The sequence below is a fragment of the Anabrus simplex genome, chromosome 3 (assembly GCF_040414725.1).
Source record: "Anabrus simplex isolate iqAnaSimp1 chromosome 3, ASM4041472v1, whole genome shotgun sequence".
NCBI lineage: Eukaryota > Metazoa > Arthropoda > Insecta > Orthoptera > Tettigoniidae > Anabrus > Anabrus simplex.
In genome coordinates, this window is record NC_090267.1 from 91,919,141 (window position 1) to 91,936,105 (window position 16,965).

The following is a 16,965-nucleotide window of genomic DNA, read 5'->3' on the forward strand; positions in this document are numbered from 1 at the left end:
ACCCCAATCAAACCCTGGAGCACTTGCTCCAAATTACACAGTTAAGCCTCCTCGAGGCACACAACACTCCGTTTCCAAAAGAGCCACACGCTCTTTAATTTAAGCCTCTCCCAGGCCACACCAAACTCCACCTTCAAGTTGTCCACAACGGACACAAACCCAGGGGTAAAATACCCAATCTACTGAGGTCTATTAAATGAAAAGCAGGTTAATTAAATGACCTCTAAAACAATTTGAGAGGAGGCGAACTTGCACTCCTAATACACTTTGATTTTAAAACCCACTTTGGCACTAGGCCGTTATTACAAGGGCTAATCCCATACTACAGAGGTGACTTAATAGCAATTTACATTACATTACGGAAGAATAGGTTGAGAAACAATAAGTTCACCTCAAAACATTATGAGTGGGAGCTCGAGAGGGTTAGCACTCTCTATCCCAGTATGTAGCTTTTCAAGAGAATAGAAGAAAAGACTAGTTACATTTTAGGAAAAGGTTACATGGTGGAACGCTTCGCACCCGCCCCGAGAGTTAAACTGCTGAGCAAGAAAAGAAAGAATTTATTAATCGGCCATTACCTTATTGTTGACCGCTGCCGAAGAAAGAGGCGCCTCCCGCCTCCTGCTAGGTACTTAACACACTGAAAGATGGAACAGAAGTGGCCCAGAGACCCAAAAATCAGCAGTTTAAATACTCTCGCGGAAGTTTCTAGGCGTTAGGGGAAAGAAAACACCCGCCCACAATGTTTTTATTGGATAGGACCCCGCAACAGATACAAGTTGGGGGAAAATACACCAGATTGGTCAGAAATTACTAAAAGAAATTCGGGATTGGATAAATCTAAAACAAGGGGAAAAAGAGGGGTAAACAGCCAACTTAAACCATAACAGAAAGAAATTTAACAAGAAACAAACTTTTGAAATAAAAATTTCTCCAACAAAATAGTTCTTTGACTCCGCACTAGGGTGCACTATTGTTGATCTTCAGTAGTGTCCTCTAGAAGAGAAAGTTCACACTTCTTACTTCAAGCGAAACAAAAACACATCAAAAGTGACACAGTTCAAAAACTCAAAATTTTCCACGTGGTGACATCTTCTGAGAAAGTAGAGAATTAATAGAGTAGATAAAGTTCAACCTTCCTCCAGAAGAGGAGTTTCAACTGGCGCAACTTTTAAATAAACGGTGTAGAGGTGTACCGCCCGGTACAGACCTCCCCCCCCAAAAGTTTCTCCAAGGGGTAACACAGAAGAACATAAACTTTTGTTTGAAAATAAGTTCCAAGTTTTGATGTTGAGATTAAGATAACTTGCAGAAGTATTTGAGAAATTTCTTAAGTCGGTTCCAAAATTTTGTTGTTGCAGGAGAAGTAAAGTCTTTATGTTTATAGAAGTTGAATTTCTGAAGATAAGCTTTTAATACTTAAAAGTGAGGGAAAAATTTGCAATGTCCACCAAATATTGCTGTTGAATTCCCAAGTGTAGTTATCTCTTATAGTAACTGTCCATGTAGTTGATGTTGATGAAGTTGGATGGCCGGACCGGCCGTTGCAGCTTGCGTCCAAAAGGAGGCCGCTCGGACCCCTTAAGTACCCTGAGATACCGCTCGCCCGCACCATGAGGGGAGCAGAGGTGTTGAAGCACGCCGCGCCCGCGGTGAACATATACAGGCTGCGGGCAAGTAGCAGGTCGTGCGCCGCACATCAGCCTTGGCCGGGAGGAGAGCTCCGGCTCGCCGTGCACATGTCGTCCTCGCTGGAGAGGAGGGGGCCCATCCCCCTCCCCAGTTACTGCACAGCGCCGCGCGGCTGCGGGGGCACTGAAACATTAAAGCTAGGCGGCAGAATTGTGTTGGACCATCATGTTTCTTTTAAGGGCACAGGCATGTAAAGAGATTGAGGGGCCAGCGGCGTGCAGATATCCATGGCATTTCATCTAAGCCAGCCACTGAGTGTAGTGGAGCAGGAGACGGGAGCGTGGTAATGGCCGTGGAAAGGACAGAATGGCAGTTTAACGGGTCGGGACAGGTTTTACAAAAATGCTTACATCTGAAACAAAATATTATAGGTAGTGCAGAATGCCTTAAAAATGAAACTCAAAAAAAAATATAACCTTCATATCCTTTCAAAATAATATAAAGCAAGTTAACACAGAAATTACACCGGCTTCACCTGGGACAGGTGAACTCTAAATATCCTCTCGGTGGCTGGATTACTTAACAATAAGGTAACCGGCGTAAGAAAATCGAGAATGATACAAGGCCCCTGAAATCTGGGGGCAAGCTTGCCCGCGGGAACAAAATTTTTGACCATTACTTGGTCACCTACCTTTAAAGGGGTGGGTCTCCGTCCACGATCATACCTTTCCCTAACCTTTTCATGAGATACCTTAAGATTGGCTTTAGCCTTCTTCCAAAGATCTTTAATATTATCCGGATCTATTGTCTCGGGCAGAATGTCACTCAGAGACCAGAGGTTAGAGAGCGGCGTGTTGGGAACAAACTTAAACATCAAGGAAGCTGGAGTAAACTTGTGTGATTCATGAACCGCCGAATTCAAAGCAAAAGCTAACCAATGCAGGGACGTGTCCCACCTAGAATGATCTTCATGATGATAGGCAATAAGTGCGGACCTGAGATTACGGTTAACCCGTTCAGCCAGAGATGGTTGAGGGTAATAAGCAGAAGTGGTTACATGAGAGATGGACAAGTCAAAACAGAATTTACGAAAAAGATTTGATGTGAACGCCTTAGCATTATCAGATACAATATATTGGCACGGACCAAAAGAAGCAAAAATAGAATTTAGACAGGTAATGGTGGACTGAGCGGTAGCCAGCTTAGTCGGAAATAACCAAGAAAATCTGGTAAAACCATCTACACATACAAAGATGAATTTGTTGGCATTTCCCTTCGACTGGGGGAAGGGTCCTACATAATCAATATACAGGCGTTCCATGGGGCGCGACGCTTGATGCGAAGACAAAAGGCCTACCTTGGTGGACATGGTGGGTTTACTCAGCAAACATGATTTACAAGCTTTTACAAGTTCACGGATTTCACCGTCCATACCTTTCCAGATGAACATTTCACGAATCTTTTCACGGGTTTTAAAGATTCCAAGATGCCCTCCTAATGGGGTCTCATGATAATACTTGAAGATCATAGGTACCAGAACGGCTGGAACGACAACTTTCATCATCTTATCATGCCTCGATGGGCAACATAGAACACCATTCCTCAGAACATAAGGGACAACCTGTTCCCCAGAAGAAAGGGTTTCCATTATCGGAGCCAGCGTCGGATATTCACGTTGGTATTTCTCAATATCTCTAAAAAGCATGGGAGCATCTGTTAGGATGGCATTAACCTCGGATAGTATGGACTCGGAAGGTGATGAACTGTCGACCGGTTCGTGGGTCTCGACCTCGTTTGAAAACATACGGCTGAGTCCATCAGCAACAACATTTTCAGTACCTCTGATATGCCTGACATCGAATTGGAAGGCAGAAATACGAATGGCCCAACGGGCTATACGACCAGTACGACGCGGCCTACCTAAGACCCAGCTTAAGGCTTGATTATCTGTTTCCAGGTCGAATTTGACATGTTCCAGATAGAGACGGAACTTCTCTAAGGCGAATAAGACTGCCAAACCTTCGAGCTCATAGATGGAATACTTGGCTTCTTGAGCCGACAAAGTCCTAGATGCATAGGCGATGGGTCGCCTCCCTAGTTCAGTCTCTTGAAGAAGGACTGCAGCTACAGCTGACGACGACGCGTCCGTTTGGACGATGAATTTCTTTGAGAAATCAGGCATAGCAAGGACAGGGGCATTACAGAGAGCTAATTTCAGATCTTCAAAAGCGGCTTGTTGAGAAGGTCCCCACTCGAATTTGATGCCTTTCCTACGAAGAAGGTTTAAGGGCGCCGCTCTATTAGCAAAGTTAGGAATGAACTTTCTGAAGAAATTCACCATACCGATAAACCTGGCGATGCCTTTAATGTCCTTGGGAGGTTTAAAATCACGGATGGCCTGTGTTCTAGAATGATCGACTGCTACACCATCAGGTGACACAATATGCCCTAGGAAAGACATAGAGGGCTTAGCAAAGGCAACCTTGGACAACTTAACAGTTAACCCAGCCTTACGAAGGCGATTCAGAACTTCTCGCAGATGATCTAGATGTTCTTCAAAGGTCTCCGAAAACACGACGACATCATCCAAGTAGTGATATAAGTATTCAAATTTGATGTCGGAGAAGACCCTATCTAGCAGCCTAGTGAGCACAGCTGCTCCCGTGGGGAGCCCGAAAGGTACGCGGTTGTATTCATATAAATTCCAGTCCGTGGCGAACGCTGTAAGGTGTTTAGACTCTTCGGCAAGGGGAATTTGATTATAGGCCTGATTTAAGTCCAAGATGGTGAAGAACTTGGCCTTACGAAACCATGAAAAACAAGAATGAAGGTCGGGAAGGGGCACAGATTGTAACACCACCTTCCGATTGAGAGCCCTGTAATCAATGACAGGCCTGAAGCCTCCTTGGGGTTTCGGTACTAGAAAAATAGGCGAAGAATACGCTGACTTAGAGGGCCTAATAATACCGTCCTTCAACATCTGATCGATGATTTCCTTCAGAGCCTTCATTTTAGGTGGAGATAGCCTATACGGTGGAAAACGGACAGGAATCGAATCCGTAACCTCAATTTTGTATTCAATAAGGTCAGTAACACCAAGAGTATCAGAGAACACCTCGGGAAACGACTGACACAGTTTGCGAATACTATCAGCCTGCTCCTCAGGTAGATGTCTAAGGTCTAACAACATCTCATCCTGGGTAGGCGAAATAGAAGAACATGACACAGAATTACACTTTAATAGTGGTATTTTACAACTAGAAGCAAATTTGAATGTGCACGACCTAGACTTGAGATCGAGCACAAGACCAGTGTGAGAGATAAAGTCAGCTCCCAATATAATGGGGCAAGACAATTGCTTGGCCACAAACAATTTAATTTTCCATGTAAACTTAAAAACACGAATTTTGACCAGTAAGGAACCTAGAATTTCTAATGGAGATGAATTAGCCGAAACGTATTGAACAGGAGAAGAGACATAGTCAGGAAGTTTACAAACCGATTTCAATTTAGAATACCATTCAGCCGCAATAATCGAACAAACACTACCTGAATCTAAGAGAGCTGTTATAGGCTCGTTATTTAACTCAATCTTAAGAAAAGGAACAGGTGCGGGGGTATCCGCCGCAATCCTAAGACATTCTTTAGGGCATTCAAAAGATGAATTTGAAGGCTGATCGTTCTCTGCATTTACAATCTGTTTACTAGGGGCTGAGTCTCGGGAAGATGGATTAGTCGACTCAACCGAAGCCACTAGTCACTTTTTATTATTGGCATAGGTGGAATTTGCACCAGAAGTTGAGCAGGAGGGGGTGCTATTTGAGTTCGGACAATTCTTGGCGATATGTGAGAAGGCCCCACATTTAAAACAGCCTTGTGCTGAACCAGCTCCATTATTTGCCCTACTACTTTTGACCAATGGACATTTATTGCGAAGATGGTCAGGCGACCCGCAAGCATAACATTTACGGGGTGTGACTGGTCGGCGAGGTGGAGGCCGAGTGTTACTAAAGGAAGGCGGGGGTTCTTTCGCTACACGCAAAGAATCGGCGTATCTAACTCCTTCCGCTGAGACGGCCAACGCTTCAAGTTCAGAAAAAGTTTGCGGGCACGCCGCAAAACACAAGTATGACCTATAAGATGGTGAAATGCCTTCCACAATAGCTTGTACAATTTGGTCCTCAGGGAAGTGAAGAGCAAACACCCTGGTATAAAACTTAATGTCTTGTATGAAATCAGCCAAGTTTTCATCCAACCTCTGTACTCGATAATAGTATTTCTGAATCAGAGATGACCTTGCGCGGGCAGGAATAAAATTAGCAAGTAGATGTGCATGAAAATCTTCGATGGATGACTGTTCAGCTATGGCTCTTACTATTTTGTCGGAGAGAATACCAATAGCATACGGATAGATAATTTGCAAGATTTGACATGGAGACAGAGAAAAAACAAGGGCATGATCCTGAAATTCCACTAGAAATCTTAAAAATGAAATTACGTCACTGGTGGTATTAACAGAAAACTTGGATATACCTCTGAGCAACATTGCCAATGGATGAGGCAAGCTACTAAATCCGGGTGACATAGTAGGTAAAGGTTTCAATGGCAAGGAAGTCAATTCAGAACGGATGTTACTCAATGATGCACGACGTTCAGATTCGTTGTCCAATGGGGCAGGGATAGTTTGAGCAGCAACGGTTATCCTATTAACTTCTCCCTTGGGAGGCGCTTCCTCACTACCTGCATTCACTATGGTGGGTTGATCAGATTTGGGAGGAACTTCCCCAGTTAACAATTGAGTGACCTTACTAGATAATTCAGAAATATTTTCCAGGAGCGTACTAGCTTCCTTCCTCTGAACGTCATTCAGTTTTAGAGACAACAGATCGTTAACCCTATTCGAAAAATGATATAGCCTGCCTTGCACACGCTTAATTTGATTAGGAGACGGATCATTTTCATCAAAAAAACTAACTACAGAAGCTAGCCCAGTAATATTCTCCGTGATCGTGGAAAGAGAGTCGTCAATTTCTTTCTCTCCCAAATTGGGGATGGAAATGGGCAAATCAAGAGACTCTCTAAGCTTGTTAGTGTCTATTGCAACCGTGCCTCCAGATTGCACATTTCTGATAGTTAGTTCATAGATCAACTCCTCCTTGCGCAAATAGTTAAGAAGGAGAACATCGCGAGGGCCGGGCATGGTGACAGAACAATTTTGAAAAACTCAAAAAATTCCAGCAACTGGGAAAATAGTTAGAGTTCGGAACAAACAATGTTTAGCCGTCAAAAGGGGCTAAATTGAGACCCATTCAACCACGCTCTGCTACCACTTGTTACCGTGTTTTAGCGGTAGGTAGAGGTGTAAGAAGGTGCGGGCGTGAATGGGTTTTCAAACTACGGAATCAAAGTTAATGTAAAATTTAACGAGGTTATATTTTCTTTTCAATATTAAGTAATAACAAAGAACAGGTACTTAGTAGCCAAAACACAATTTGAAATGTACAATTACAGGGGTTACAGAGTTTGGGCTTCGAGCCCAGAGTTCACAATTCTTGAGCAACTAGCCCAACTTTCCGATATACAAATTTTAACAAAGGGGCAGAAGACCCCAATCAAACCCTGGAGCACTTGCTCCAAATTACACAGTTAAGCCTCCTCGAGGCACACAACACTCCGTTTCCAAAAGAGCCACACGCTCTTTAATTTAAGCCTCTCCCAGGCCACACCAAACTCCACCTTCAAGTTGTCCACAACGGACACAAACCCAGGGGTAAAATACCCAATCTACTGAGGTCTATTAAATGAAAAGCAGGTTAATTAAATGACCTCTAAAACAATTTGAGAGGAGGCGAACTTGCACTCCTAATACACTTTGATTTTAAAACCCACTTTGGCACTAGGCCGTTATTACAAGGGCTAATCCCATACTACAGAGGTGACTTAATAGCAATTTACATTACATTACGGAAGAATAGGTTGAGAAACAATAAGTTCACCTCAAAACATTATGAGTGGGAGCTCGAGAGGGTTAGCACTCTCTATCCCAGTATGTAGCTTTTCAAGAGAATAGAAGAAAAGACTAGTTACATTTTAGGAAAAGGTTACATGGTGGAACGCTTCGCACCCGCCCCGAGAGTTAAACTGCTGAGCAAGAAAAGAAAGAATTTATTAATCGGCCATTACCTTATTGTTGACCGCTGCCGAAGAAAGAGGCGCCTCCCGCCTCCTGCTAGGTACTTAACACACTGAAAGATGGAACAGAAGTGGCCCAGAGACCCAAAAATCAGCAGTTTAAATACTCTCGCAGAAGTTTCTAGGCGTTAGGGGAAAGAAAACACCCGCCCACAATGTTTTTATTGGATAGGACCCCGCAACAGATACAAGTTGGGGGAAAATACACCAGATTGGTCAGAAATTACTAAAAGAAATTCGGGATTGGATAAATCTAAAACAAGGGGAAAAAGAGGGGTAAACAGCCAACTTAAACCATAACAGAAAGAAATTTAACAAGAAACAAACTTTTGAAATAAAAATTTCTCCAACAAAATAGTTCTTTGACTCCGCACTAGGGTGCACTATTGTTGATCTTCAGTAGTGTCCTCTAGAAGAGAAAGTTCACACTTCTTACTTCAAGCGAAACAAAAACACATCAAAAGTGACACAGTTCAAAAACTCAAAATTTTCCACGTGGTGACATCTTCTGAGAAAGTAGAGAATTAATAGAGTAGATAAAGTTCAACCTTCCTCCAGAAGAGGAGTTTCAACTGGCGCAACTTTTAAATAAACGGTGTAGAGGTGTACCGCCCGGTACAGTAATTATACTGGTTTTGTTTTAATGCCTTTGTCCTTTTTTTGTATTTCTAGGATGTGCCTATCCCCTTATGAGTTGATTTGGGAAAAATGTCTTGCCTTCTGTTTTGTTGTCCATTGTATGTATTTACCGTAACTTGTCATGACTTCAGGCCCACACCATTCTCTGCTGCTATAGAAATGATTATTATCAAACTTAATTCATAATTTATCATTGACACAATATTCTTTTCCCATTTTCAGCATATAGAACAGTTTTTCCACTCCTCTAAAATAGGGTTGTTTTCTTTTTTTACATGTGAGCTCTCCATTTTTAAGTGATCTTATGCTATCAGAATTCATTCATACTTACTTCATGAAAGCTTGCATTTGGGGAGAACTAAGCTGTAGGTCCATAATATTCAGGAATGTTTCGTGGGTCATCCTCATTGTTGAAAGTGGTTCCATTAAGTGCATGGTGTTAAAGTCCAGAGAACTATTCAAAATTTTGTAGGAAAAGGACAGGTCGATATCAGTGTAGTTCGCAACAGGAGTCTGAAAGAATAAGAAACCAGAAATCATACAGCAATACAAGCAAAGAATAACAACATTTCCCAGAAACCATGCCATTGAGAGTTCTATCTATCCCCTCTCTTCCTTTCTCTCTTTCTTAATTTATTTATTCCATTTAATTATTTAATTATTTTATTTATCAATTTACGTATTTAATTAATTTACTTCAACTTATCCCTAATTATATTCATCGCTAATGGACTTTACCAATGATGAGTATTTGTGATGATATTTGATTGAGTTAAGGACTCTAACTACATCATTACAGATCCAATGAATGAATATCTCATTGAATTTTCCTCTTAAAACAATATCATCATCACTACCACCAACAGCTTTATAGTTTTCATATAATAATCCACAAATTCTTTATCATAAATGCATGTTCATTCCTCTGTAAATCAGTGATAGTGTGCCAATCTCTGGACCCCAAGATCATGAGTTCAAACTTGGCAGAACTACTAGGATTTTTTAAGGGTGGTAGACCATGTCATACGATGTCAACATTTAAAATTAAAATATCTCTGGTGAAACATTTGGTGTTTACCTGATAAAATCATTATAAAGCCTTAGATCACAACATAGTTCTAGTATCTCTGTCATCTGGTGGCATAAACCAGAATGTCAAAGTTGATACGAAGGTATTTATTTATTTATTTATTTATTTATTTATTTATTTATTTATTTATTTATTTATTTATTTATTTATTTATTTATTTATTTTATTTTACATGATTAGGCCTCCTGGACCATGCATCACTACAAGTCTCCTTGTCTATCGCATTCTATGCATCGCTTCCCCAATCACCAGCCATCTATATCTATCGCTGACTGTTGCAGGTCCTTATGGAGGCCATCACTCGACCTTCTCCTTGGCCTAGCCTGAGTCTCCTTCTGTGGGGATGAAATCCAGGAGCTTCCATGGCCATCTGTGGTCCTCCATCCTAGCCATATGTTCAGCCCACTGCAGTCGCTTGGTTCTGATGGTCCCTTCTCTGTTGTTATCTTGGTACAGTTCATCTAACTCATGACTGTTTCTGATCCGCCATTCATCTGTGTGTGCATCTAACACTGGACTGAAGATCTTTCGTAAAACCTTTCTCTCAAAAATGGGGAGTTTATGAAAGTCGTGCTTTTGGATACTCTACATTACACAGCCATATAGTACAATGGGCTGGATCAGAGTTTTGTACAGCTGAATCTTGAATGTTTCAAGAGATTTTTGGAGCAGAGCAGTTATGATAATCTGTAGAAATATCAGTTTCCTGCCTGGATCCTGGTACTAATTTCTGCTTTCCATGATGAGTCCTCCATGAAAAGTGCTCCCAAGTATTTGAATTCACAGACTCTCTGGTAGGACCAATCTCCCATGCACAGTGACTGCAGCTGTCGAGCAACCAACAAGGTAATCCATCTTAACTTCATTTATGAGGAATCTGTCTAGTATCACATATTTAATTTTAATTTCAGTTTCTTTATTTCAGATTACCTGTTATAATAATTATACCCTAATTATAGGATACATCTGAGTGCAATTTATGATATGCAGTCATCTCCAGTGTTGTGTTGTGGTCATTTGTATCAATTCTTCCTAAGAGCTGGTAAGTAAACAATAATTGTCTGCATAGGCTGAGTGCATCAGATTCTTCCCTTAGACTCTGATCCCTTTGAAGTTCACTCGGAAAGTCTCAGGTATAATCTTATCATGAGAAAAATTGAACAGGGTAGGAGACAATCAGAAATAAGTTGAAGGAAACAAAAGAGAAGAGCAGTATGGTTTCAGATCGGGAAGGTCTGCAGTAGACCTTATATTCGCAGTAGGACAACTGCAACAGCATCAATATGAGTAAGGTAAAGATCTACAGATGTCCTTCTTAGACTTTGAGAAAGCATATGATAATGTGTACAGAAACAAGGTATGGGAATCCTTACAGAAAAAAGGTGTCGAGAAGCGGGCAATAGAAAGAGGGAGGGAGATGTACCATGGAAGTCTCAGTTGTGAGAAAGTAGAAGGAGAGAAAATAGACTGATTTGAGCAAAAAAGTGGATCAAGACAAGGAAGTGCTCTGTCACCTTTTATCTTCATTGTAGCAATGGACAAATTAATGACAAAAGTAGCAAGGAAAATTGGGGAAAGAGGAATTAAAGTGATGATATCTGCAAATGACTTGTTAATCTGGGGGAGAAAGGTAGAGGATATCCAGGAACAGTTAGATGCATGGGAACATAAGGTGGAACAATATGAAATGGAATTTAATGCCAAATAGAGCGAGATTGTGATCATAACTAGAAAGGAGGAGAGACCTACCACAGGGATAATGCTTGGAGGGGAACAGCTTAGGAAGGTAGAGAGTTTCAAGTACTTGGAAAGTATCATAGAGGAATCAAGCAGTGTGGAAGACAAGCAGCAGCATTTCTGAAAAGTGTCAGAAGCCTGGTTCAGAGCAAGGATATCCCTTAGAGAAGCAAAAGAGTGATATACAGGATGTACTATACCTGTATACGTATTCTGACATATGCGGCAGAAACTTGGGTAATGAAGCAGAGAGCCATGACCAGGATACGGGCAAGTGAAATGAAATTTCTGAAAGGCGGGATGGGAGCGACAAGAATGATAAAAGAAGACTCACTGCAGACACGATATAGGCATCTAGACTTGGTATGAACACATGAAGAGAATGACAGGGGAAAGAATACCCAGGAGGATGCATGAAATGCAGATAACAGAAAAAAACTAAGACCAAGAAGTAGGTGGATAAAAGGTGTGGAAGAGTGTATGCAGAGAAGAGAAGAGGACTGGGCAAGATTAAAGAGGGAGAAGTGATTGGAAGAGAACAGGAGATGGAGATGGAGAGGCTTATGTTCCAAGAAGACCTGGCCAACAACTGGAAACTGCATAGGATGATGATGATGATGATGATGATGATGATAATGATGATGATGAATATTAAGATACAGTAATTATAAAGTCAATGAAGATCCAATGTATGGCAATCTGATGGCAAGGAATTACAAAAAGATGTAATGCAGATTTTTAAAAATGCAATTCTGTAATACAGCCCAAGTCTCACGTTTCATCACAGAAAGGTTTAAGGCACGTTGTGATTCGTGCACATGCACTGTTCAGTTCAACCCTTGGAGAGTCATGATATTCTTCAGATTTTGGCTGCTGGCGTCGAGACTCTCAAGTGAGAATTCCCATCCCTACCACTCACTACTGAGCAGAGCGGCAGGATATGTTAATGTGCTATGGCCAGGGAACCAACTTTTGCATTTGGGAGATGAGTGGGTTCAAACCCCGAACTGTATTCTATGGCTTCTCATTTTCAGTTCCAGGCAAATGGTGGGACAGTTCCTATTTATAGGCCACAGTCAATTCCTTCAACCTCCTTACCCAAGTTAATTTACCATTATTCAAATATTCATTAGCTACTCAAATGGGGCTGGCAACAGGAAGGGCATCTGGCCATTCAATCATGCCACATCATTTCATTTTACCTCATCCCTGATGCTGTATCAGGAAACAGGACTATGGGGCTGGCACACATACTACTCGGTATAACAAAGACAGGAAGGGTAATGGAAGTGTGTAAGGTACATCAGCTTAAGTGGTTTTGACATGTAAGCATAATTCATGTGCTAGAGTCGCAAATGATCTGTGGTGTTATGGTCGTTTTTTAAAACCATTTTTCATCTGAACCTGGTGCACTAATGAGTTGTATTTGCCACATCAATCTGGACTGCAATGATTGCACTGTTTCTGCAGATTGTGTTGTTATAGTTTGCTGTTAATGTGGTTGCCGAACCAGTGCAAAAGTATGACCAAAACTTGCAGTGTAAAGTGTGATGTATACCTTCACCTTTCCTAGGAAAACAACAGTTTTAAAATAAGCTCATATCTTTAAAAAGTGTAATAATCTGTCTAGTATCACATATTTAGTTTTTAATTTCAGTTTCTTTTACTTCAGATTATCTGTTAAAATAATTATACCCTAATTATTAGGATACGTCTTAGTGTAATTTAGAATTGTAGTGTAGTTATTGTGTTAGATAGTATCTTGCTTGCTATATTGGTATTTCAGCTTAACTGAATGTCAGTTTCCATTTCTTTTAGAGCATATTAGGTTGTAATAATAATAATAATAATAATAATAATAATAATAATAATAATAATAATAATAATAATAATAATAATAATAATAATAATAATAATAATAATAATAATAATAATAATAATAATAATAATAATAATAATAATAATAATAATAATAATAATAATAATAATAATAATAATAATAATAATAATAATAATAATAATAATAATAATAATAATAATAATAATAATAATAATAATAATAATAATAATAATAATAATAATAATAATAATAATAATAATAATAATAATAATAATAATAATAATAATAATAATAATAATAATAATAATAATAATAATAATAATAATAATAATAATAATAATAATAATAATAATAATAATAATAATAATAATAATAATAATAATAATAATAATAATAATAATAATAATAATAATAATAATAATAATAATAATAATAATAATAATAATAATAATAATAATAATAATAATAATAATAATAATAATAATAATAATAATAATAATAATAATAATAATAATAATAATAATAATAATAATAATAATAATAATAATAATAATAATAATAATAATAATAATAATAATAATAATAATAATAATAATAATAATAATAATAATAATAATAATAATAATAATAATAATAATAATAATAATAATAATAATAATAATAATAATAATAATAATAATAATAATAATAATAATAATTTTTTTTTTTTTTTTTTTTTTTTTTTTTTTTTTTTTTTTTTTTTTTTTTTACGAGGGAAGTGTGGGAAATCTTTCATTAGACACTTGTGAGGGTCCGCACTTCACAAGCGTGTGAGATTCCTACTCACTAAAACCCACACACCCTTTTCCCACGACGTATATCTCCGCCCCGGAACCGCTCTCGCATTACTTCAGGGCGGTGTCGTGCTAATTTGTTAGGTTTCTTCTTCCTTATTTCTCCTTACTGCTGTTCATGAGCATTCATATCTCTCTTTTTCTGACGCAGGATGCCTTCTACATATACTGCTATCTGATCCCAAGATTCTTGGTTTCGTAGCATCGCCTGCACAATAGTTTCTGGCGTCAACTCTCCTTGCTCAGTATATAAACATCTTCTCTGAGTTGACCAATGAAAACAAACGAAAAATGTATGAAATACATCGTCTATATCATTGCAATAAATACACGCCGAGTCGTTCGCTCTACCTACTCTATGTAGAAATTTACGGAAGTATCCGTGACCCGTCAATAGTTGCGTAATGTAAAAGTTAACCTCGCCATGAACTCGGGCAACCCAATCAGCTAGGCGTGGTATCAGCCGCTTAGTCCATTTTCCTCGAGGATCTTCCTCCCATCTTTGCTGCCACCGCTCCATTCGTTGCCTATAAGCTAGCTCCTTAGCGCGCTTCTTTCCGAGCTCTCCGTGAGTTCGCCAGACTTCCTGTCTCTCTAAGGCAAGTAAATCAATTGGTGCTACCGCTGCTATCGTAAGGACCGCAGGTTCGGATACTGTGCGATACGCGCTTGTAATACGCAAAGCTGATCTCCGCTGTACCGCAGCTATCCTTCGCCGGTATTTTTCAAACTTCAGAGATTCAGCCCAGACTTCGGCACCATATAGAAGTGTCGAGTGAACTATCGACATCAGAAGTCGTCGTTTGCTAGACTTCGGACCTTTAACGTTGCTCATTAATCTACTCAGCGCATCCGTTGTTTTCACCGCCTTATCTGTCACCCGTTTGATATGATCCCAAAAAGTAAGTTTGGTATCAAGTGTCACTCCGAGATACTTTATACTTCTGGATGTTTCAATTTCTGTTTGTCCAATATACATTGGAATGACGGTCGTGATCCTTTTTCTTGTCAAGAGAACAATCTCTGTTTTATGATCTGCAAGCTGTAATCTGTGATTCGCCATCCAATCTTTCACCCGTCGCATTACTTGATTTAGCTTAAACTGAGCCAACTCCAAATTTCGAGCAACTATCAAAACAGCTATATCATCAGCATAGCCCACTAGCATTGTGTCTTCCGGCATCTCTAACCTCAACAATCCATCATATACTATGTTCCACAGATTTGGGCCAAGGATGGACCCTTGTGCTGCACCAGCTGTGAGCCGTTTCACTCTCTGCCCATCTTCTGTGTGATATACTAGATTACGATCTTTCAAATAATTTCTCATTATGCGCATGAGATACTCCGGTAGTTTGAAAGTATTCTGAAGTGCTTCCAATATGTCATTCCAACTGATCGAGTTGAAAGCGTTCTTAACATCAAGGGTCACAAGGAGTGTCACTTTACGAGAGTGATGATTACCCATTTGTGCCCTTTTAGCTGTATTCAACACTTCCCATACTGCATCGATTGTCGAATGCCCTCCTCGAAAACCATGTTGACGATCAGAGAGGTCCCCAGCTAGTTGAACTGCTGAAAGTATTCTTGGCTGCAAAAGTTTCTCTAATCCTTTACCAGCAGTATCCAGCATACATAAAGGCCTATAGCCCCCAGATTTTCCTTTGCTTATTAAAACTAGCCGAGCTGTTTTCCAGCGAACACTGAACACCCCCGATAGCAGGCAGCTATTGTACATTTTCAGCAGTAGTTGTGGACAGAAATCTGCTATCAGCTTTAATATCTCTGCTGGAATACTATCTGGTCCTGGGGCCTTTTTATTTCTAAGGGACCTAATCGCTCTCATCAATTCTTCTCGTGTAAAAAGTGGCACATCATCTATGAATTCATCATCATCAGCAGACCTCTCAGGATGATCTGGGAATAATGTATCCACAATATCCTTCATTGCATTTGAGTCCATGATCGGGTTCGAGAAATTTCCAAGTTTCTTCATAACGATCTTGTATCCTGAACCCCATGGATCGTCATCCACTTCTTTAGCCATTTTCCACCATTTGTCGACTTTACTCTTTTTGATAGCATTTCTCAATTCTTTCTTCGCCGACTTATACTCAGCTGTAAGTGAGGTGTCTTCTTGGCTGACTCGTGCTCTCTGTGCCTTCCGTCTAAGTTGCAGACAACGTCTTCTCTGATCAGCAATATCTTTGGTCCACCAGTACGCTGAACGCTTCTTGTTTCGTGATGTTTTACGAGTCATGGAAAGATCACATGCTCTCCGAATAAGCTCCATAGTGAGCTCAACACATTTCTCAGCGGCTTCTTTCCTTTTATAACAACATATTTGTTCTGTTATACTATCCATTTCATTTCTTAGGATAGCAAGAAATTTTTCTTTGTCCATACTTTCTATATTCCACCGCGTTGGTTCATACGATCTAATATTAATCTGTGAAGTTTCAGGAAGAATACAAAAAGTAATGTACTGGTGATCACTTCCCGTGTATTCTTCAATCACCCGCCAGTCATTGATATTCGACACGATGTCCTCAGATACAAAAGTCACGTCCGGTATGGTTCCTCTACAGCCCGGTCGTCGAAAAGTTGGCACATTTCCAATATTAGTGACCGTCAAACCCAGCCTAGCGGCCATCTCCATAGTTCGGCGCCCTCTAGAGTCATACTGTGGCATACCCCATTCTAGTGCTTGGGCATTGAAATCACCAGCCACGATTAAACCGTTGTCAAAACCTTGTAATACGTCCTCTAGGCCGTCCAGCTTAGCCTGAAATTCAAATACTGACTCATTTGGCGTAAAGTAACAGCTCACTAAAGTATATCTACCAGTGCGGACCCAAACAAAACCGTCTCCGCATCCTTGGTTTGATACTGGGCATCTACCCAAATCTGGTATCCAAATTGCAGCTGTGCCACAATTATCTACGAACCATCCTGGGTGGTCTCTGTCTTGATAAGGTTCACTGAGAAGAAATACGTCCACT

The 16,965-nt window shown here is 39.9% G+C and overlaps 1 protein-coding gene across 1 annotated transcript in view; it reads right to left on the reverse strand.

Moving 5' to 3' along the window:
• The window catches only part of LOC136866672 (UDP-glycosyltransferase UGT5-like), a 139,461-nt gene that overhangs the window by 97,072 nt on the left and 25,424 nt on the right, over positions 1 to 16,965 (reverse strand). The window contains exon 3 of the mRNA XM_068226584.1: positions 8,795 to 8,976. Within this exon, the coding sequence (XP_068082685.1) occupies positions 8,795 to 8,976 (182 nt within the window). The remainder of the gene's footprint in view (positions 1 to 8,794; positions 8,977 to 16,965) is intronic.